The 25226-nt window shown below is 40.1% G+C and overlaps 1 protein-coding gene across 2 annotated transcripts in view; it reads right to left on the bottom strand.

Annotated features, from left to right (window-relative positions):
- Positions 1-25226, bottom strand: part of unc13c (unc-13 homolog C (C. elegans)) — a 95581-nt gene that overhangs the window by 54027 nt on the left and 16328 nt on the right. For both annotated transcript variants that reach the window (XM_019278897.2, XM_010731848.3), the window contains exons 3-14: positions 22667-22689; positions 21985-22031; positions 20897-20975; positions 18397-18402; positions 18130-18201; positions 13810-14029; positions 12066-12293; positions 8660-8801; positions 6746-6915; positions 5004-5119; positions 4531-4694; positions 299-455 (exon numbers count right to left, since the gene is read on the bottom strand). In XM_019278897.2, coding sequence (XP_019134442.2) covers positions 299-455; positions 4531-4694; positions 5004-5119; positions 6746-6915; positions 8660-8801; positions 12066-12293; positions 13810-14029; positions 18130-18201; positions 18397-18402; positions 20897-20975; positions 21985-22031; positions 22667-22689 — 1424 coding nt within the window. The remainder of the gene's footprint in view (positions 1-298; positions 456-4530; positions 4695-5003; positions 5120-6745; positions 6916-8659; positions 8802-12065; positions 12294-13809; positions 14030-18129; positions 18202-18396; positions 18403-20896; positions 20976-21984; positions 22032-22666; positions 22690-25226) is intronic.

Genomic DNA, 25226 nt, shown 5'->3' with positions numbered 1-25226 from the left:
TTTGATGCCCTACAACATTAGCTTATTAAAAGTTCAATCAGAAAGCACTGGCAACCTTTGAGATTTTGTTGATTTCAAGTGTGCAACTCGCTTTAGACAAATAACTCTAAATGAGTATGATGACAAAAAGTAGCAGTGTCAGGGGTTCAGTAGCAGACTATACGACAGCAATAGACGTTAATTAAGTCTAACTGGAAACCACTGATAACCCACATTTTCATTTAGCACTATATTGCTCTATATCACTGCTGTAATGTCTGCGGATGTCAGACTACAAGACAATAAAAGGTGCACTTACCCCAAAGTTAGATGCAGCAAATCGGTCAGAAGCGGAGGCAGTGGTTGTGGTGGTGGTGGTGGTGTGGGCGAAGTAGGCATTGATATTAGCAAGCAGGTTGCTCATCACTGCTGGCACGCCGGGGCACATGTATTTAGCGGACAGGCAGGAGAAATGCCTGCAGGGGTGAAGAAACATAGCATACATATTAACTAGGCAATTCCAGACAGAAAAACGTATCAGGTAATTGGCATGCTCTTCACTAATCCTCAAAATCCACAATTATACAGAGATGAAAAAGAACACGTTTCCTTGAAATACATAGCTGAAGAAATAGCCCAAACTTCATCTATTGCTTTGCACTGCAACTACAGTAAAAAATCTAAAGTGAGCAGATACCCTGCAGTATAGTATTTCTTTATTATTTTGAGCTTCTGTCTGCTCAACAGAGAACATATTTTTAATGTTCTGGACAATTATTTCTGGTGGCCAAGCTGGTATATAAGTACTTCACTGTCCTGTTCATGCAATAAAAGCATGTCTTCAGTGACTAACAAACAATGTCATAAATCACAGCCGTATCACACATACAATTAAGGACAAGGGCTGCAAAGTAATGGATGGAGAAAGTCAACCGAGGGATTATGTGTAGAGGCTGAGATATAATCATATCCAGAGGAAAAGATGTGAGAAATGTAAATTTGACTGTGTACCATTAAACTTGCTTGTTTGTTTCATTCTGTAACAAATACCTCTGAGACCAACTCAAGCACAGGATGCTTACTTTCACTTCTCCACTGAGGTGAATCCACATATGTCAACGCAGCACAAACGAGATCTCAATACTATGAAGTGCGCTAAAATCACACAAGTCATCATTCCCAGGAGAGGGACTGAAGCGGGGCTCTTTTACTGTTTCAAACTTGATATCTTCTGTTTAAATAAATCTGGTTTCCTTTTCTCCTGTCTCCAGAAAGTGTTTTAACTCACTGAACCTTAAACTACAGACAGCGAGAGGCACATCCATTTCCACTACATATTTGCAATGATCTCTCTTTCGCTCTTTACCTGCACACACAGACACACATCTCCAACAGCGCTACCCAGCAGTAATTAAGTGCTAGAGCCTGAGAGACCTGGTTTGAGCAGGGATCTCTGCTTCACTGAAGAGCATATGCTCCTTTTAACACTTCATGCTCCTGCTTCACAAGCTGTGTGGAATGCCTCCTATATTATAATTCACTGGTACTTACAATGAACATCGAGATGAGGCTGCCATCTCCATACTCGTTTATACAGAACATAAAAATTCACGTTTTTTCTAGAGAGTATACTGTATTTGCAGCAGACAATAATGTACGCAAGGGCTTCTTTTCAGCTTCCAACATGACTCATTGCAACAAACATCTGAATGGATTGGGTGCATTGTTTTTTACAGTAAAGATGCCTTAGAGCTTAAAGCCAGAAAATGAAGGCTGTGCAGTTTTTTAATGCTCATTCTGAAATCTACAAAAAAAGTTTCACTATAATCTTCTGAGCTTTGTATCAACAGAGCTATAAAGATAAAAAAAAAAAAAAAAACTTTAAGATACTGTCAGTTGGATAATATAAATATGCTTTTGGTATTTTGACATGATATAATATTAGAGAAAATAATGATATTTTTTCAATAAATATTTGAAGCTGGATGTTGAGTTTGAAGTGTATAGATTTTGAAACTAGAACATCTTGCACAGTGAGTCATTGCTTCATAAAGCCCAAGTGTTAGAAAAGTTATGTGCAGTAATGATTACAGATTTACTCCCCCTCCTGAATGCAGCCCATGCGCACACACACACACAAACACACACACACACACACACCTATTCACAAATAGAAACACAAATATGTTCTCATCGGGAGGCCAATTTAATTACTCTGCTTTCAGCCTCCAAATTACCCAGGAGCACTTGGGGTTAGGCAAGCAAAGAGAGTGATGATGGCATCCGTTATATTCCCATGGTGCTTTTTGAGCTAGATCTCCTGAGCCAGTTTTCAAGAGGAAGATGTTGTATGTCCCAGTGTTACCCTGCCTTGTTTTTTACCAGTGGATGAGACGCACTATGCACACATATCTTATGGCTGTATGGAGCTTGGAGAAATGAGAAAAAGATGATGAGAAATAGTGAAAGGATGGGAGGATGGGAGGATGGGAGGTAGGGAGCAGTGATAGAGTGAGATGAAGAAAAACGAACACGAGGGAGGGGTATGTTGGGGGTTGTTGTTGGGGGGCACAGGAGGGACTGTGTCTTCCCAGCTTCTGTGATTTATGCAGCCATCACGTCAGGAGTGACTGGGAGTCAAGGTTCTATGATGGAGAAACCTGAAGGGATGTGCCTTTCATAAATTCCTGATGAAGCATAATAAGCGCTGATATGAGAAACACTGAGTTTAAATTAGGTTCAAGCCTGAAGCATTAACTCTACCTGAGATAGCTGGAAATAACTACTTAGTGCTTCAGTTATCTGTAGATAAAATAACCCAATAGTCCATTATATGTTGCAATGCTGTGTCACACTGACATCACTCTGTCACCTAGCAACTCTGCGCTAGTTTGCAGCATTAAAACAATCAAATGCGCCAACAACACTTATGCTATATACACACTGTTATAGTAAGATTCACTCTTTACTCATGTGCTGAATTAAACTTTTCAGAGCTCAGCAGAAACCCAATAACATGTTAGCCAGTGGGAGGATACATAAAAAGGTTGCTGTGGAATATATGAGGTCAAAGTGTGATCACTGGGATCAGAACAGTGGGAGTTTACAGGGCCTAACGGGAATAATCTAAAAATCAGAAACAGGGTAAGGTATACTAACTTAAGACCTACTGACAGAATCAGTGGTCTCATTTTTCTGCAGGTCATCAAAGCACCCAGCAGTATGAACATTTTATGTGGTTAAAGTTTTAACATTTCTCCAGCAAATTATATCAAGACCATAAGAAACTTAATTCCCCGGCACAGATTCATCTCAGGGACACGTGTGGTCAGATTTATGGACATGAAAGCACAAATGTGAGCTGTGCCTTTCATTCAATTTGCCAACACAATCTGTGTGTAATTAGCATCTGATTTACGACAGCAGCAGCTAATTACATAGTCAGCTACTGGGACTGCCCAGCAAGCGTATTCTACAAGGGAAGGAGCTTAAAATGTGCAGTTTGAAGATGTGATTTCAGGCTGCAATCACAATGTGGTGATGCCACAGATACTGATTAACTCATTACTAGTCAGTGAATTAAATGCAATAAAAAGCCATATGCTTTCAGATATAAGGGGTGTAATGCAAAACTAATACTATTTTCATTTCAAAATATATGTATTTGACCCAGATGTGCAGCGGGTTATAAAGCATAACTTGCACACAAAAAACGCTGTCTAAATTTGGTTTAAAAATTGTTTTAAAGGTAGAAAATTCTCATACGTCAGTATTTCATCAGTGCATATTGCATGATTTAAAAAGCAAACTCGAGGCTGTATATACAATGGAGAGAGGTCCTGATGAATATAGTGAATTGCCTGAAGTGTCTATGAAAAAAGTGTAAAAGCTAAAAATCTTAAAAGTTCTCAAAGTTCTCTCCCATTTTGCATCCACTTTAAATTCATGATTTTCTTGAGGGGGTAGCAGCAGGGGACACTATAAAGATTATATATGAGAAACACCTGCACCTGGAGTAAAGTACACAGGACTTAGTATAAAGACAAAAAAAAGAGGCTTGAGTCGTGGATCAATACATGTAAGGTTAGATGCATGATGCAGACTTCTGCAGGGGTAGCCTCAACACTGCACAGTGTAACATGGCATTGCATGACCTTGATCAATATTCAATGATTTTAATGTTTTAGTGCGTCTTTGCATGACATGCAAAGACGCACGTGTGAAGGAGACAAAGATAGAGACATTTATGGATGGACTGGGTCACAGGAGATCAGAGAGACAGAGAGAGAGAGAGGGAAATTAGACTTTTTATGTGTGTCCATGATCAATGTCACCAAGGCAGGTTTTGAGTTTTTCCAGGAGACCAGCAATTAATCAATCAAACTTAGGAGCTCGATAGTCCTTCAAGCTCTGATTCTGCTGAGGAGACATCTTTACTACTCCTCTTCTCCTTCTACTCTCCTTCTCTCATCTCCTTCTCTCCTCCACTCTGCCGAATGAGACAATGACAGATTGGTTAGGTAAAAGGCCTTAGATCAGGGTGGTACTAACGTCATAGCCTGATAGATGGACTCCACTCCGTATCTCATGGCAAACTCATCCACTATCTCCTGAGACACGTCGTCAAAGTAGACCTTCCACGCCTCGTCCCCTTTCACCTGCGGGATCTTCACTACCCCGTTGCTCTTCACCTCGGTCAAGTAGTGGAACAGGTTCTGAGTGGTTGAAAGATAAGACAGAACAGGTTACGATGATGAAGCACAGTGTCACAACAAGTAATAAAACTGACGTTTCTTGTGTGATGCACTGTACGCCAGCAAATGAAGTTGTTATCACAGCTGGAGAAATCTCCAACATCTTTTTTCTCCAATGCTATAAATATTGACTGCTGTCCAATGCAATCACAACAAATCATGTCTTCTTTAATAACTGTCTTTGCCGACTTAATGGTTAGCTCCCCAAAGACAATTGGAGTTGAATGGGAACAAGTTTTTCCTAATGCTGAATCACAATATGATGGTCACCTCATGTAAACAGGTGTATTGGCCGTGAGGAGGAACCACATTCTCTTCCCCTTTCATCTCCACACTGATCTTGAGTCTGATGGCACCAGATACCGCAGACTTGTCTGTCCTTTTGTCTGTAACACAGAACGATGCTTGATTAGTCAAGAGGAAATTAACAGAAAAGTAACTACTAATTGCAAGTCATGTATTAAGTATATCGGCTAACTTTATACATTTTACACACACTATAATTAAATTAACATACTGTATTTACTGATTCTTCAACTTTTCCAACACAGTCTCTGGTCCAAAAACACACAATAACATCTCTGTTCTCTTTATCGTGGATGAACACTAACTGATTAAAGGTTTCCTATAATTCTTATACCATTCAGTGAAAGAATGTACAATTCAATGAACAACAACATTGTCCCCTGTGGTAGAAATCTGTCCTTGACCAGCCCATAACAGAATGACACATAAAACACTAAAAAAACACAAGACATTAATGACACCATATAAACCACAAAACATTAATGACAGGTAACATTAACGACATGACATCATGCCCTGTCAAATGACATCATATCTACACTCACAGCTTTTTAATATAATAGAAAATGCTCTATCAATATCACTGGTTATGATGGGCTGTATGTTTGGAGTAATTAAGTTTATTCTGTGCATGCAAATATTATAAATAACATAATATGAATATTATGCACATATACTGTATGTGTACATGCTCACACACACATGCACATTCCTGACAGGTTTGAGAGTTAATGACTCCGCAGCTGCTGGGGTTCGTTACCGATTTTAAATGATCCCCCTCTGCACTCTCATAAACGGTTCATCTCTGATGTGTCAAATGGGTGATATTCACCTCTACATTCAGTTGGTCAAGAGACAAGTGAAAAATAATAACATGACAAAGCAACAGAGAGGTGTAAACACAAAAGCCCAGACTGAAGAGGAACTGAAGAGGCTTAGAGAGGAGAGCAGCTGTAGGGGTGGACACCCACACCAGCAAAGGCCTGTTTAAACATTCATTGTGGACATTTAAAAAGCACCGAGTAGCAACAGTGCACAGGGTCACTATTACCACAAATTGCTTCCTTTTAGCTGGAGAGGCAAACAAAGACAGCACCCACCCGTCATAATACTTCAACAGAAGTGGGAGCTCCCATTATGCTGCCATTCAGCCTCATACAGTATGGAGAAACCAGTGGTGTATGAGAGTGGAAACAGTGAAAGACCCTGCATAAACAGCCTCAGTATCAACCTGAGCATACATTTATCCTCATATCCTGTTAAACACTGTAATGGGAATGTGTACAAAAGTGTGTACACAAAGATATTAAGAGAGATTTGTTCTTTTTTGGTACCAACAAATATGTGTCTATAACATTTTGCATCAGCAAATTTGATCATTTCATTATTTCAGTCATATTTCAAGCAAAAATGCAAAATATCCCCTGGCTCCAGCTTGTGATTCTTTGTTTTGTAAGACAAACCGAGCTAATTTAGGCCATTGCCAATGCCTCAGAAAAATATGAGAATGCCATCTTTTCAATAACACACAGAAAATCAATAATGAAAGAAATCATTGGTTGCAGCACTACAGCACCAAAAGTGTAGTCAGATTCCTAGTCCTGTTTACTTGTTTGTTTGTTTTTTAAATGACTGATTTCAATTATAGTTCCTCAATTAATCAATATCTCTTGTAAGAAGACTCTCATAATCAATGGGTAACATACCTAGATTGTACCAAACGTCCATCTCTCCACTGAGAGTGCGAACCTCGATGATGGTCTGGCCCAGGAAATCGTCTGACTCACGTTTGAAATGCTGCTTCACCCGTGATTTGATGTCATCGTCCTCGTCCCACACACGTACCTTGATGCGGTCAGTGGCATTGTGACATTCACTGCAACGTGGAAGATGATTATGCCAAGTCAGAACAATGACAACAACAACATCAACAGCAGCAACATATTCAAGGACAGCTCATCAGGTTGGGGTATTCAGCGGAGCGCAATGTACTGTAAATATACTTCTAAGAGAATGTGTTTATTTGTGCACATTGGTGTGTATGTGTGAGTGTGCGAGAAGGGTCTCTGCCTGAAAGGCAGAATTATACCAAGATACTGCATGACCTTTACTCTGCATTTCTCTCACTCCCAATTCATGCTGAAATCGTCAGAGAAGAGCAGAGTGTTTCTCGACAATGACTGTTGCATTCATAGCAAGGATTATTTATTTGTGAAAGCTTTATGTCCATCTCTTTGGTCCTCCTTGCATTAGTGCAGCTGACAGACGCTTAGCAATAATGACTCTGCTAAATAGAAAGAGGTGGCCAAATCACTTAGCTTCAGATGGGGGTCAGACTGTTCGGCTCTGGAATTAAAACCGACAGATTACATTTTGTTCTAATGACATCTTGGGTGCGACAGCCAGAAAAACAGTATCTGCAGTATTTTTTAACTAATCCTTTTCCGGGTGAAGCACTGGCTGCAGATGCTGCTGCACTAGTCCAGGACTTTGCTCTCTGCCAAGCACACAGTAATGTATCGCTCTATTAATCTACATCCCTGTAGTAAGGGGAAAGAGTTTTATTACAGTCACCACTGGAGTCTCATTACAGGTGTGGAGCCTGGCATGCACAGACACACACATACAGAAAATCTTAGTATTACACACGTTCCAATTTAGTTCCTAAATAGTTTTATTACTTAATAAATAGTTATTATAAAGTAAAGTATTACTAATAACTGTTAAAGCAGGCAGGTCCAGAAGAGCTAAAGATCTAACAAATGACTGTAGAAGTTTCGTATATCTTTGCTCAGTGTTACTACTTGGACTGTCCTGATGCAGAAACCAGGTGCCTCAACTAGAACAACTGCTGCCAGCAAATACTATTTTGCACCGAGGTTGAGCTCTACAGCACAGAAAATTACCTTTTCCTCTTCAACCTGGTTCTAAGTTTCAGAGTTCTGATACTCTGCTAAACAAAGACAATAGGATTTATAATATAATAATAGGATTTGTTGGGGTAAGCATAGCTAGGCTCGCACAGGATTCATAAATGTTTCAACTTTAGACATTTTCTAAATTGAATGTTTAAATTATTCTTCTGGAAACTCACAGTCATTTATTACACTGACAATATGCCTTTTGTCATATTTAAAACCTACCAACTGACTGAAAACACACAGATTATTTACAGCTGTGTGGGGAAAAAAATAAGAGCATAACAAAAGGTCAGGGCTGATAAGTAACTGGTAGATTGAGTGGTGATATTCCTGTTGCTGTTGCATACCTGTACTGAGCAAGGAGAATAGCTTGGCTAAAAACAGACAGACAGAAGCCTGGTCAGCACAATGGAGAGGTCATTCAGAATGCGAATCCACGTTCTGCTAAAGCAGTAAAGCGCTAAAGGATTTAAAGAGCAAAGACCTGTGTTGTCTATACTGATAGATGCCATCGCTCTTTTTAGCCGAGTATGCATCTCTAAAATCTCTGCAGTGCAGCTGGTGTTTATCATGTCATAACTGATAGCAATTTCCTGAGCAATTAGGTAAGCACCAGTTTCTTTGATGAACAGATGATTTTTTTAATCTTAGCGGAGATTATCTGGTTGGATAGAGGTCAGATTAATAGACAGCACTCACAAGTTGAACTTCTCATCCCAGACTGGATTAAGGTTGCCGAAGATGGTCTTTGTCCTGCGTTTGGTCTTGCCCACCTGGACGGTGACGTAAGGGTCACTGGAGCCAGTTTTGTCCTTGGCCTGTAGGCCCTGTGCACTCATGACTGGAGACAAGACAGGGTTGGAGAAAAGTGAATAGTCACATATGTACCACAAGCAACTTATTTGACCATCTGAGGTTTTTGAAAACGTGATGTCATAGATGGAAGGTCCCTTGTCCTGAACTTATTATAATATTACATTATTTTTTAAGTCAAGAATATAATCAAAGAGTATTGCTAGATGAGGTTTACCTATTTCTATGTTTCATTTCACTGCTTACTACCTAGTTGGCTGAGAAGAATCAAGACCTCATCACTGCCTACAACAACTTTCACCTGCCAAAAGCTGAGGCAAAAAAAACAAAAAACAGCTCAGTTCATTGACAGCACCCATGATTTATTTCTTGCCTGAATGTGAAGGGTTGAGTATATCTATGGTTTGTCTATCCAGTCTATATGAGGTTCCCACCCTTGTGTATCTGCCCACTGTTACAACATGTCTATGCTGAGCTAAGCCTCTAAAGTTTCAAATAAATATCCATGATTGAGAATCTTACTCACAAAAGGGAAGGTGCAGAAAAGGAGAGACAGTAGTATTTCACAGCGCCATAAAAGGGAAAAAGGACACTGGTGCATTAAATATGCATAAGTGACAGTCTAAATAATTCAGGGTACATATATATCCCCCAGCTCAATGCTGATAGGAGTTGGTGGGCAGGATATAGAGGTTTGAGGAGCCATGGCCTGGTTGCTCCAGTAGTAATCAAGATCAAATGCCTTCTGTAGTAAAGGAGGCAGCAATATATATATAGAGGAGTCATTATGCTTGAAATCGTGCTCAAAGTATCCAACTGCATCTAAAACCCCCACCCACACACCTTTCTATATTGGAATTGGATGTTGCATCCAATATTTTTATAACTTTTCAAGACGGTCTGACGTACAGAGGTGAAAAAGTATGCAAACAACTATTTCTGTCACATTTCCTACAGTATGTACAAACAAGTGCAACGACATGTGTCAAAATGCGCACAATTATCGGTTCTCACCCCTCTTTAAGGGCAGCTTTTTGCCCGGACTTCCAGAGTTTTGAGCATTCCCCCTGCTCTGAGTGCTTTGCTTATCAAATCCTTTATTGAGTTATATCCCTAAATCTTTTATTGAGTCTATTTTGGTTCATGTTCTCGCAATTCTTAAGTAACAAAAGTTGGAAATAACCAACATGACTGCCTGGTATACTTTGTCTTTTTCTAGCAACAAAAAAAAAAAGAGAGAGAGAAACTTGACACTTTGTTTTCTCTCCCATCTGGAGCAGCAAATACACTATAACAGAAGAATTACAAAAAGTAAGAAAAATTTAAGATTTATATTGATTACATAAGATCAGCCAGCATACCCAGAAGCATAACCAGATGAAGTACACTTGTGAAGTATACACTGTTTTACCATTTAATGCATTGACCTCTATTAGGATGAGTTTGCACAAGGCTTTATAAGAAAATAATATAATTAAAAAAGAAAAGAAAAAGAAGACAAATAGTATATAATACATACAATAATGTAATATACTTATATACCTTTCATGTTTGTGTGATAATATTTTGAAATTTTTGAATAGCTTATTATAGTAGCTACTGTATGTCAGATCAAGTTTCATATTCACTGCCGGACCTTGTAGTGAGCACATTAACCAAACACAGAATATCTCATGGTCGCTGTCAGTGCTGCAGAGTGAATGCCAGTCGGTGTCCATCTAATAAATGGTGAATAAATAACAACTCAATAACTACATTTTAAAATGGGACGTTCAATAAGCTCCTGGAAAATTGATCGAGGCAACCCTGACTCTTTCCAATGTCGTTCTCACTCCCTTCTTTCCTCTCTCTCTCTTTTCTCCACCTTTTCCTCTCTTACAGTCTTCTTCCTCCCCATCCGTTCCATCTCTCTCTCTATTTGTCTCCCTCCGTCTCTGTTTCTATTTCTCTCTGGTGTATTGACACTGTGAGAAACGCAAGGTGAGCAATAAATGAGCTGGACCTGGCACAGTTACCACAGAGATGGATTGAAGTCTGAGGTTGAGGTTACAAAGATAACTTCCTGACCTTCGTTTTGCCAGTTAACTAGAAATAAAATGAGACACAGCAAATAAGTGATAGCATGTACCATGTGAAAATAAAGCCTTGCAATCCCCAAGGATGATGACTTATTTTTAGGTTTATGGTTTTCAAAAGTAGGATAAAGTAAAGTTTTGTGATAAAACATAACTGTGTGAAATATAACAAAATATATAACATTATATTAGAGATGCACATATGGGGTTCAGTTCTATTGTAACTAAAATATGGTAACCAGAGACAACAGATGTTTGATAAGGAAGAACTGCTTCCTATTCATTTTCCCTTTAAGACTCTGAAAAGAGAAACCTTTTAATCTGAGGTGTTAAATGCACCTAATCAAAGAAAAAAAATCCTTCAGAACGTGCTGTGAAATGCTGTACTGTCAAACTGCACTCGGGCACAGGAATATGATTGGCAGCTCTGAGAGAGCTTGATGTGCAGCTACAGGGGAGTTCATTTCACACACAAAAAAAAAATAGAAAAAACACAAAGATCTCTGGCAGTTGCAGCAACTACTCTTCCACTTTAATAGTTACTATTGCCTCTTCATTACTGCTTCTCTGTTGCTTTGTATTTACTGTGTCACAGTTTAACATTTGGAAAGCATTGCTGCAAGCTGATAAGCTCTCCCACTGTTTAACTTGTATATTGTTTTCATTAAGGACACATGTCACGGAGCGCTAATGAAAACTACTCAATGTGATATTAAAATTATGTCAGTCGTTATCTAGGTATATGAGTCGAGTAGAGTAGATATAGTAGATAGATATCACACGAGTCAAAAAATTCAAAATCTCTGTAAGATTCATCCAATTCATCTAATCACATGTGCACTGCTGCTTGTGATTCAGTGTCAGAGGTTAATGACCAGGATTGTGAGGTTAATAATAAGTAAATACTAATTAGAATAATAGTGTTTGTCATTTGAGATAAGCCTGACTCGTAATGGCAGTTTTGTGGATTTGGCACTGGAGGCCTGAACAAAGGGTTATAAGTCATGGTCCAAAGGTGAAGGGTCGCCTGCAGCAGTATCAATACATCGCTACTTGCAAAGCATTTAACGCTATTTAGCTGATTGATGATTCAAAATGAGGGCTAATGAAAACTCCAAATCATAAGTGACAGACTGTCTTATGAATAATTCATATTTCAATGGATGCTTTGAACAATGTCCTTTCTGACATAATCACAGATATAATCACAAGCTGACCTGTGATGTTGATTTTGGCAGACCACTTGGAGGTCCCATCCAGCACAGCCTGCTTGGCTGTCTTCAGATGGCTGTTGAATTCTTCTTTAGTGACGTGGAACATCTCCTGAATCACCTCAAACACTTCAGGACGGTTCTTCTCCCTTATCTTCATACGCTCCTTCATAGCCATGATAATATTCTGGGTTTTGTCCTCTGCCCCGTGCTTGGAGCTCTTCTCCACTGCCCCTGAAACATACAAAGAGTTTGAGTGTTGTGCCCAAGTAGTCTGCATATTTAATACCAAGGCACTGATATCATATGTACGGTATCTTATTTTTCAAATGACTGTGGTAAGCAAACTTTTATTTCTTTTAAATATCGAAGAGTACAACACTGTGTTACAGCATCTAGCAGCTCATCTAATATGTGCCACTATGACGGGTGTGTGTGTGAGTGCATGAGCGTGTGCGTAAGATAAGAACTCATGAATGTTAATGTTTGTGTGTATGTGTGTGTGTTCATTTATGTGTGTCTGTAAGACAAAAGTAGCACATCTGGCGGTTAATTCTCTGTATCTGATCACAGTGTCATGTAACTAGAGTGTCTTCATGAGTGCAGATTGAAATGTGATAAAGATGAATCGCAGTTTGAATTATAAAACATAGTTATGCTAGAATAAAACTATTATAAACACTGCATTTCATAAGAGCCTGGGTGCAGCTAATCCACTTAGAGTGTGTGAGGATTGCCGTGAGGATCATCCTGAATCCTGCATGTCACATTGTTCCTATTAGTGTACACTGTAACAACAGGGTTGTGCCTGATTGGAAAAGCTGATTGGAGAATGTAATGAGTGCCTGTGACTAAGTGAGGAAGGTAAACGCACCATGTCACTCGTAGTGCAATGAGTGAGGGGATATGCAATATGCATTACACAAATCCCTATAAGAGCATTCATGTGTAGGATTTACAGTATAGTGTTGGTATTTATAGAAATATAGAGAAGAAATATGTAACACTAAAACATTGCAGATGAAGTGGCACACTAGCACTGTGAAATAGCAGGATGTTAACAGATTTTAACATTGATTTATAATTTGTCTATTAGCCAGCAACACAAAATACACTATGGAACTATGGAAAAACATGTAGCAAAATGAACATGAATGCAGCCTAGAAATTTAAATACATGTTAGATATGATAAGGATAGCTGTGCGGCTGTGGACAGGGTCAGCAGAAAAACGTATTTTGGTCATGTAAAGAAACAACTGCTTTATCTAATCTTCATCTTATCTTAGCTTTCTCTCTGTACTACATTGTGTCACAACCGTAGAATTGTAGAACTAAGCACAACTGTGCCACGCACAGCTGCCACAGATCTGACAGCAAGGTACTGTAAAGCCGTGAGAGTATGCTCACCATACGCATGCGTCATTTGTACACTTAAACAGATACTGATTTCTTTAGGTGGACCTTTTTCATGTGGCTAAAACACATGTGTCTGCTGACCCAGTCCATAGCAGTCCTTTGTCCTTCGATATGCTTCTCCAATTCGGGAGCATGCTGAATGCTGTCTACTGTAGATAACACAGTAACTAGTGGCATAGTTTTTTGAAGTGGTGTTGTATGAGGTGCTATCCCTTCAAGCCACGATTCATACTTTCACACAAACCCGTGCAGCACTTTCCTCGCAAAGGCAAGTGAGATTGAGTCTCTGTGAACAGGAGATCAAAGTAATAAAGAATGAACCTTGTTCCTTACTTTGTAAACAATCTGCATTGAGCAGGTCCTGGCACTTTTCGTGACATTTAACGCCACACTCAGAGCAGCGCATGCCCTGACGGGCGATGCCCCACAGCAGCCCCTCGCACTCATGACAGTAGGTGGGTGCAGTCGCCGTCCACACCTCGAAGTTATGGGGTGTTGTGGATGAAATTGGATAGATCAAGGCCTGGAGAGTCTTCTTGAAGACATGTAGTTTCTGAAAAGAAATAAAAGGCATTGCGAAAGTGTAAGAAATAATAAGGTATGATGACAAAATGATGAACAATATAGGGGGAAACAGAAACAGAGGATGTGTTGTTAAATTCTCAAGGCACCGTGAGATTGAGGAAAAAAGATTTAATAAAAACTCCAAAAGTCAATAAACAACTTTGTACATAAATTGCTTTTCAGAAATGTTGAATACATCTTGAGATAAGTAATAAAAAACAGGAATACTTTTGCCTTCCTGCTGAGGGACCACAATAGCCTAATGTCATAACATAAAGTCCTAGTTTAAGTTTTGAAGTTTAACAGAAACAGCTTCAGTGGGCTTAATTCATATTGATCTGCAGTCTGAGTTAAATTTAAAATATACTTTTGCATAACAATAATCTTGGCAATTATGTAAGTTGGCTGCAGTTATCACTCATCAAAAGTGCAGCAATCTTCAGCTTCTTTTATTAAGGCGAGCGATCGAACGGATTACATTATTCCAAGAGCTTAACGTAGAGGGGGTTTTGTTGATCCTTTTCTGATTACCTTATCATGGATAAGCTGTATGAGAGTAAATCACGCTTACATCTCATTGAACTTAGATTAACAGCATCCTTAGCCCACAGACTTTGTTCACATGGAGTGGTTTACTGACTAAGTCTACTAGAGGTCTGTCTGGACCGATTGCTGTGTAACAGAAGCCTCTTCAAATTGAATGCTTTACTGCAGCAGCCCTGCCATCCACAAGGACTGGAAAACGGACCGGGACTTGCCAATTCTTGAAGGCAGAATCAATGGATGCTGTAAATAAGGTTTTTAAAAGTGAGCATTATCCGGATTGAGAGAGAGGGAGAGCAGGCAAGAGAGAAAGTGACAGAGAAAGAGAGGGAGATGTATGGTGGTTAAATAAATCTTCAAGTGGTACTTGCTCTCCATTCCACTCCACCCTTCTCCTCCACTCCTCTCTCTACTGACAGCCCCCAAAGTTTTAACACCTGAACAGTAGCTCTGCACTATACAGCGAAGGCTACTGCACCACTCACTTGGTCCCACAAATATACACACACATACACTTACACGGAAGATTAAATGACACCAGATGACAGGACAACAAGGCTATCTAACACTGTGAAACCTTGCTGATGCAACAGAGAGGCTTGCTGAACCCCGGAGGACCTTTAATGAAACATAGAGGGAGACAGAGAGATTTCTCTTTTAATCTTAGAACGATGAGATGAAGCAGATGTCTGAGATTTATCCACAACTTACATGCGAGCCAGACCGGGGCCACACCCGGAAGCCTGCTCCTCACTAAATTTAATACTGAACCGTCTGATACTAACTGCAGGAGCTGAGTGAGCCAAAATTTCTATGAGCGTGGGAAATCTCAGAGACCTCTCAATATCTGTTTTCGTTCTTCGGTGAGTTAAATTATCAGGTAAATATCTATCTTTTCAGCCTCTATTTTACCAGCCTACTAAATGTTCTGAATGGTGCTGGGCATGTTAGCTGAGCTTTGGCATTTTCTTTGAGCACTTTGTGAATAGTATTTTACGATTCAGCTTTTTCCACTGACACAGTCTGTTTCTGTCTTTTTACATTCACCTCTCTGTCTGTCTCTCTCTGTCTATCTCTCTCTCTATCTATCTCTCTCTTTTTGGTCTCATCATTCCCAGTCCTGACACTATGTGTCACACTGTGCGGCAGATGTGGGAAGAGTGCTGCATGTGTGAGTCTCATGTGTTACACTGGGAGGTAACACCGGTTACTGATTTTGTGCAAGACACTGCTAGAATTGATTGACAGCTGCAGCCTCTGCCTGAGAGCAACATGACAGAGAAGAATCTAATCTCTCCTCCTCCTTTCACCCCTCCTTTCCAATTTCACCACCTATTGTCCTTGTCAACCACCTCACTGACACTGCCATCCTCCTTCATCCTGTTCCAGCCTTCGACACATCTAATCTTTTGCTTTAACTACTGTAACATCTCAGCCCTAACAGAGAATCCGTGTTTTCACAAAGAACATTGTCTTGGCATGAAATCTAGTCAGTTGCAAGATTTTACACTCAATCTAATGTTCTTTTCTGTCGGGTAACATTCACAAAATTATCCCAGAATTACTTACAGAAGTCACAGGTAAGCAAGTTAAAATCAATGTAGTGTATTTTTAAAGCTAACAATCTGCGTGATGATAGCTGAACTGACTCGGAGCAACACAGCATCACATCTTATTTACAGACAGTCCTTGACCCGTGTCAGATCGTGGCTTCCTCTCTTTGCCCCTGTCTTTGTCAAAGCAGGTAAGTTTGGATGTATGTTGACAGTCACTGTTAAAAGGCTTTGGTGCTCAGATCACATGCAGCTCAGAACATTGAGCAGACACACGTGTCGTTAGCTAGGCCACACATAATGTTCCTTTCTGCTCTAAAAAGCAGATACATTGGAAACATGATGCAAAAAGAGCACATGATCAAGAGAGAGAGAGATACTTGTATATGTCAGCAATGACAGACTAAGACAATTGAATCAAATTAAAACGTCTTAAGTCGAAAGAGAAACAAAATGAAAGAGGTGAGCCAGACATGAGACAGCAAGAGGATAAAAGAAGGAAGCACTCTAAACAGGTTCAAACATCTCTTCAGGGAGGAGAGTGCTGATTGTTTAACATGGCTGCCTCATCAGTGACATCAGGGCCATGAGGTCATGATGGCAAATCAGTCTTAGCTCTGATCTCCTCTCATCATTTCCCTCCTTTTCTCACCCTTCACTTCTGTTCTTTCTCTTCTCTTCCCCTAATTCCTCTACACTCTTAAACAGCATATGGTCATTTACAGAGTACTCTCGCAGTCCTCACAGGAAAGCACTCTCCTGGATTTAATGCAGCAGATAAAACTCTGACATCTGCTCGTCCTACTTACCAAGACCACACAATATGCAGCTTTGCTCGGAACTCAACTCCCCTCGACCACCAATTATAACTCTCTCTTAGCTCTTCCATGTTTACCCTGAATCAGATTATTGGACATCTATGCCTAAAGTTCAACTCCTTACTTTCTGCTGTGGAGCAATCTCCAAATTTGCCCAAGAAGCAGTACACTAATTAGAACAGAGCATCTTTCATCTCTCATCTGGGACATGAGTTGTTCATCCCTAAAGCCCCTTTAATCAACTCCATTGCTATTAGTAAGCAATCAAGACAATGTCACTTTAGTACAACTGGGCATGTGGACCACAAAGACGAAGTCAAGCATGTGGTATAGATAAGTGATAGGGACGTGTACACAAATCAGTGTGCACAAACTGAGTGGCACGTCTCTCATTTGAAAAGGTGAAATATTTGTGCATGATGTACACAGCAGATTTAAACCCAGTGTAATCTTGTAGGCTTAGGCAGCCCCTGGTTGCACATCGGTGGATATGAAATTGTCTGCTTATTTGCCTTGTTGGGAAACCGCTTTCCCCTGCTGTTTGCCTCCTATAACACAGTCTTCCCTCTGGGAGGGAAGAATTGCAATCAATTAATGCAGAGAGAGCTTTAGAGGTCAACACAGAAGTGTCTCACACCATCGACTGAGACTTTCTACCCTTTTTCTATAGCCCTGTCTTCGTCAATGCAAGTGCTTGTTGTTAATCATAGGGTGTTGTCTAAATGAAATGATGGGGCCATCTATTGAATTAAGCCACATGATCTGACTGAAGAAGCAGGACTGAGCTGTTGGCCACAGAGACTAATTTAATAAACTACGGTATGTACTATACACAGAGACAGGCAGACAGACAAACGATGGCATGGCATTTATAGATCTAAAGAAATAAGTAACTAATGCATCCAGCTCATTTTCATTTTGGAACCCCGTGTTCCTGGCAACATGATCCCAGGCCTGGAAGTACAGCGGCTTCAGAAAACAGCACAGCTATAAAAGAATGTCCGGCTCTCAGCGCCCTTCTCTTCAAACACCACCTTAACTATAATGAGAACACATGTTTAGCACCTCACATCCCTACAGAACCACCCTGTGCCCCATTACCCACCAAGAGTCTGAAATAAACAGACAATTATTTTCCATGCAGGCATTGTAGGTATGTTAGTACTCATACTCACCAGGTCCTCATTATTGAGGGTGGACCGGTTCACCAGAGCAAACGAGATGCCTGCCTTTCGAGCAGTGAGGGTCTGAGAGAAGTAGTAGAAGAAGAAGAAGAAGAAAAAGAAAAGAGAGATTTTTAGATTTTAGCTGCAGTTTAATGCAGTTTTTTTTTTTTTGAGCAGACAAAGCCTGAGTAGAAATGAATTACAGAAAAAACTTGATGAGACAGAACATCTATTGCTCTTAATATATGCACAAACACAGATGAAACATTATCTTACCAAAGCCTGTGTTTTCCAGAAGGCAATTAATAGAGAATGAAAGAAAGAAAGTAATTGAATTAGAAGAGGAGCGGAAGGTTGAATGCTGAAAGTACAAACAGCAGAGGAATTGTATGTATTATCCATACTGAGCGCATAGGTGTCTCAACTGCCATGCAGGACTGCTGATTAGGGCATAGAGCTCTAGAAAGATTCAACTATCCATCAAGAGAGATTACACAGCCGTTGCATGATTCTTTATCCACTCATGCACTGGAAGTTACTAAACTGCAGTCATGCTTGGCATTTATATTAAGTTCTCTGTTGGATGAAGCTTTGATCATATTTTCTGCTGTCTGCTCTGCACATTAGTTTAACACAAACAGAGAAACACTGAAGACACACACACTCACGTATGGGTGAAGCCAGCTGCACTGCACGACACCGACCCTCTCTCTCTCTTACACACACACACACACACACACACACACACACACAAGCAAGTGCTCAGACATTCACAAACGTACTGAAACATTAAATAGTACACGCCCACACAAGGCACTCTCACAAACACAAAACAGGAAACACACACGCACAGACGTACAGATATACACACACATGTAAATTAGATGTTATATTAATATCCATTGAGTTTGGTGACCAGAGATTGATAAACCATTTATCCCATAGTGGAGGAAGTTACGTAATAGAGGAATGCAGACATGGACAGCTGACAATATTGGATCAGTCTTTACCACGACCCCCTTGTCTGTACAGCCCAGCTATGGTAAAGATCCATGGAAGCCATGGAGAATGTAAGAGGGAACGTGACCTCTACATGAACTGTGAGTGTTTATGTAAGTTTATCAACATGCACCAGTACTGCTGAGGATGCTACGGGCAATACAATATGACCCTGTATGTCCAGATATTGTCTCATAAGCTACAATATAGTGTTCAATGCTTTGGGAATCCAGTTTCGACTTTCATTTTTTGTTCGCTTATGTTTTTGCATCCCGCCATAGTAAGGGGGAACCCTGCTGTCTGTTCCAATCAAACGCTGTTGCTGCCCTGAAGCAATCACACAGCAAATGGGGGACATTGACAAAGGAGAGGCATGAAAAGGGGACCAATTCGTTTGCTGACTACTGACTTCATCCCACGTGTAAAAGGCTTGCTCAGTGTCACTTTTACATGATTTAAAAGCCTCACACAGTTAAATCACAAGTCAATGAAGTCTCTCGGATATATTTTTGGGCTGAGTTGTCAACATTTCAAGTTAAATGTAATTTTTCGTCACCTGCCGAGCAACAAAAAAATAAAAAGAAAGGAAAAAAGAAAGAAAGGAAGAAAAATGTCCAAGCATCGGCGAGGCTGAAATCTGACAACTCACTGAAAAATATCACCCATAGCTGTTATGGGTCTATGTAGGAATGGAAAATATACACGCAAAATCCAAAAAAATAAAAAATAAAAAACGACAACCCATACTTACCAAGACATTGTTGGTTATTAATTTCATGAGAGATATGGACAAATACAGCATCAACTCATGTTGTTCACTGAGATATAAACATTCATCAGCATCTACGTGTACGACATCATCCTTCATAATCATATTATTTGACAAGAATCTCAAAATTTTTCAAGAGTAGACTGCTGAAGTATCAAACAGGTTGTTTTTAAGTAACTTTGTTTAAGAGTTCTGCATCCTTTTGTCTAAGATACATGAAGATGGGAGACAAACGTACACAAGACAGACACAGACTGTGCAGCACATAAAGGACAAACAGTTATAAACAGACATTTTCATCACAACAGCCTGTTGTCTTTCGCAGAGACTAACCATGTGGCACTGTGCTAAAGTGGACTGCACTGCAACAGGCCTCTCTCTGGGATATGTTATGACACATTATGCTACAATAAAAGCAAATGGGAGAACATCACTGTGATGCTATCTCTTAAACACCCTCTCTAGGCTAATTAATCAAGCCACAGAGTTACGGCTAAGGTTACTTTTAAAATTCCCAATAGGCAGCGCTGTACACTAAATGGCCAGAGTTTTAAGTGGTTGCTTTTATCACCAATCAACTCCTCACAGTCTTGTTTTTATCACAATGAAGGTTTATGTGATTTTATAAAAGTCATTTCAGTTGGAAATTACACAGCAAGTCCATGTATGCGAGGAAAGTATTTTAAATTCCAACCGTGTGCTATCACACACTTAATTAAAATCACAAATCAACTTGTGTTTTAATTAACAATATCATTGCAGAAATTACATTAAGGCTATGCTCAGATGTGCAAGCCCTATGATATTATATAATGATAAGAAACAAACACTGTCACTCTAAAGCACTAGCACATTTCATCAGATTCACAGTAAAGTTATTATTGTCTTCAGCGGGGATCCATACTCACACGGAGTAGGATTCCACCAATGTGGTGTAATGGGGTGGGGGGGTCACTCGGATACATTTCACATAAATCACACATAACCTTGTTGAGGCAGATGACTCACCAGGTCTCGGACAAGAGGCACTGTCCTCTTGCGGCGTAAATCTGGCATGCTGTCAATACCATAAAGAATACTGCCAGCCCTGGAGAAGCAGACAGATTTAAGGTGTATTAATATCATAATAATGCCATGCTGGGGGAGACATTACTACGGTGAAAGGGGAGCCTTGATTTACACAGCCGGCAAACACCATGGATCATGCATCCTGCCTAACCTGTCCCACCCCCTGCTCTTCACTTCGCATGGTGTCGACCACCTACAATGGAGCTTCGTGTAATCCCTCTCAGCTGCTGCTGTTCCCAGAGACTCCCCATCTCTCTGTTATTTACATATTACATGTATTGCTGCAATGATGCCTTGATTTACTGTGAATATTGACCATCAGATCTCACGCTCCAACTTTAAGAGGACTTTTTCTCAGTTGTCAGGACAACACTTCAGTTCCTCTTCACTTGCTCTCTCCATCTTCCAAATCTCTTGTGTGTACCAGTCTTGCTCCTTTCCCGTGAGGCTCTCAGTGGCATCACCTCAACTGTCACTCAAAGCCTCTTTAATGACCTCAGCATGACATGGAGACTCCAGTGCCTCCACACAGATAAAGCTCCTCAAGCTTTTCTGTCAGCCCTCTCAGCGGCATCAGCGGTACAACCCTGAAGACACACAACGTGACAAGCTGTGCTGGCCCTCGCCATAGGGCCCCTGGCTCTTGCTGCCTTTATGCCTAATGCATGCTGCAGTTGGCATAGCCATGCTGGTTAATGGAGGCTAAATATGATTATTAGCCATTTTCCACCCATGACTTCATATGACAACAGTTGGCTTCATTCAATTTAGATTTAGAATTTCATTATTTATCGTTCATACATTCATATATATGTTTCCAGATGTTTTGATCATGTATATCCATCTTCTTTTTGTGGTATAGCACACAACAAAGAACTCACGAACTTAACTGGGGCTGCCAGCCAGGGAATCAGCATGTCTGCAATATTTCTGCTACATGTGCCTCAGTGCGGAGGTACAAAATAGCGCAGCAGCTCCGATTTGTGTAATTGTGAACCGATCAGATCAGGAAGTGAGCCACAACTCACCCTCCAGACTGCAAGCCGAGCACTTTGGGATCCAAAACACTTCGAGGCTGCAGAGAGAAGAAGCACACACTGTAAAATGAGAAACTACAAGGCAAGTGCACACAACAAAACACAAAGCAAACAGCAGCGAAATTAAAACAAATGAAACATACAGTATAACATAATGTACTTGGGAAAGTACAGTACATTTGGAGGTCAATCCAGGATAAGATAAATGATAGGAGAGGAGGAGTACAGCACAGCGAGAAGGGAGGGAAGCACTACAGGCAAAAGACCAAATTATTCCACATCAATGTAATTTGTGGGCTCAAGACTGAGAGTTTTGCCGCTCTTGGTGCTTCAGGCCAGATTTGCCTATGTTGCAACACTCACTCCTCACTTACCAAAATGGTCAGTTTGAAACACAAATCACTTTCTCAGAGGAATAAAAGGACAACCATCACAAAATGTCACGATAAGAGGGCTAAAAGGAACATGCTGCATTCTCTTTTATACCTACAGATATCACTTCAATTCATCTACAGAGAAACAAACACACACACACACACTCACAGATACACTCAGGTATTATTTCAAATCCAAAATCCACACTCATCACACCATAAAGCATTTTTACAAACACATGCACATGCAAGGAAATCACAAGTGTTCACATGGTGGATGATAAACAATGACTTAAAACCTGTGTGTCCAAAGCACTGCTGTCTGAAAGGAGAAAATGACAGGAGGGTGAAGTGTTAGGAAAGGGCAGCTCTCTGGAAAACACACACACTTAGTTAGCACGCTATTACCGCCTGATGACACCATTCTGTTTTGCCAAATAATTTATGCAGAAATGGAGACCGAGTCAACATGTGCCTCAGGGAGAATGGCTTCAAACAGAGGGATACTGTACAAAGTAGAACCAGTAGAGAAAGCTCGGTTATACAACAGAAAGCGCACAGCTAAAGGTTAAATGTCATTCTGTGCATGTGGAATATTTTAAGTCAGTGCAGCATAGATTAAAAATTAAGTCTCTGATTGATGACATTACTTCAGTTAGCAGTCATAGGTATGGAGACATGGGACATTAGGTAAGCATAAACTGTTGGTATCACATTGCCATTTTAGAGATGAACTGGAAGAGGGCAAGTCCTTTACATAAGCAGAGGTGTAATTACTGTGCTATTGATCCATGGGTGATAAATGGCAGCATAATCATGATCTAATGTGCTACAAACAGAAAACAGCTGTTAACTAGAGAAAGATCAAATTGCTGCTCAGATTAAAACGACACGACACACTGGTGACACATGCCATTACTGCATCTCTAATGCAGCATAAGACAATGATAAATTAGCCTCTTTTTGAAATGTTGCTGCAATCTATTAAATTTAGTTTTGTCTCTTCACTTGAATGTTGACACCAGTTAAAAGAAACACACACACACATACACACACCATGAAAATATGAATTGATAGCCATTAAAATATCAATAATTCTGGACCTGTGCATTCATTGAAAACACAGTACATAGGCTAGGGTTTGGTTCATGCTATTACCCAGAGTGCTTTAGAGTGCCATTAGCGTTCACCACAAGTGCAAATCTTTTCATGATGATGATCCTCATGGAGTCACTGATATTTTAAAAACATTAAAAATGCTTTCTCGTCAACATGAAACCAATTGCAACCAGTTGATTTTTGTAGAGACGGTACACTTTTGGTGTAAGTACAATATATATATATATAGTCACTCGGTGAGGCAACACCAAAATCTGCTCATCCACAGAGAGACAGCACTCAAAGAGAAGCTAAGCTGCAAGTGGGTACCATGGACAGCGATCAGCTAAGCTACTTTCAGCACGGCTACACATGATAGAGCCATCTCCTCTACCAGCAAGTCTGCAGCTGCACTAGATAAAGCCAGACCAAAAAGATAGGCTATAGGCTGCTGATATAAACCTAATTTCACAGGTGCCTTAAATCTGGGGAACAAAAATACAATTGATTGGTAGGAAACTCCAGAGTGTGCGTGTGTGTGCTGTGTAGGGAAAGTGTAGAGGTATCAACAGTAGCAGTAAATCCTGAATTTCGGTGTTGACATGCATGGTCACACACCACACATAGATCAGAGCTCACTGGAGCAGAAAAACCTGCACGTGGCTGATAGTATAACCAGCTAACTCTTGCTCCAACACACACAGGAACATGTGTTCTTAGATGGACATTCAGGCACAAAGTTGCACTGTCGCACAGTGAATTTACACAGCGAAAGATGAAAATCCTCTGTCCTCCAGTACAAAAATCATTATAAAAATCAAGAAATCAATGTTGAGAAGCTTGTTTTAACCAACTGTTTTCAGCATTCAGCTGAATGAACAAGTATATCATGAACACAGTCCAACACTGTGAGAGCATGGGGATGTTTCCCAGAAACAGAAGAAATCAAAATGATAAAGGGGAGCAGGATCTCTCACATCTAAATATTGTAGCAGGACAGTTGAGACTGGACATGGGGTCGAGGCTGACACGACCACCAGTTTGCTGGCTGAAGCACTGGCCACCACAAGTGTGACCATCTTTGCCTGTCATTCTTAATTTACAAGTTATACTTAGATCAAAGATCACCAGAGCAGAAAAGCCAAAGTCCAGTCCATATTTCCAAGTTTCAAGTCATGCCAGGAATAATGTTACCATACCATTAGCTAACTCACAACAAACATTTAATTTTTTTTTTTTTAAATCACATAAAGGTTAATGACAAATAACTATATATATTTAGTAGTATTTATATGTCCTGCTTTCTTATCATTACGTAACAACTTGTCAAAATGATTACTCAAAAATGCAGGGAAGGGTTTAGTGCTAATATAAAAGGCACACCAATTAACAGCAAAAAAGCAGCTTTGCTCTGGCTGGCTGTTGTTCCCTGTTCAAACTGCTTAATATGGCCCGCATTTCCATTCAGTGCCAAGTCAGGAATTAGTTTGACCTTCATGTAGCGCTGCAACAGTGCCATTCAACACTTCCACTTCTACCTAGAGACCAGGGCGTGTGTCTGCTACCAACAGTCAACACTGATTTATTTATAATCTTTCCATGACGTCAACCAGTTTTGGTTGCCTAAACTGGGCAAATTCAGGTTACTTTAAAATGTAATTAGTTAACGATTCCCTAATAAATTGCGCTGTACTAAGTGACTGAAAACAATCACATTACCAACTGATGTTTTTCATGCCAGAAATGTCGAATTCCATTTAA

The sequence above is a fragment of the Larimichthys crocea genome, chromosome VIII (assembly GCF_000972845.2).
Source record: "Larimichthys crocea isolate SSNF chromosome VIII, L_crocea_2.0, whole genome shotgun sequence".
Lineage (NCBI taxonomy): Eukaryota > Metazoa > Chordata > Actinopteri > Sciaenidae > Larimichthys > Larimichthys crocea.
This window is presented reverse-complemented; position numbering and strand designations above follow the sequence as displayed.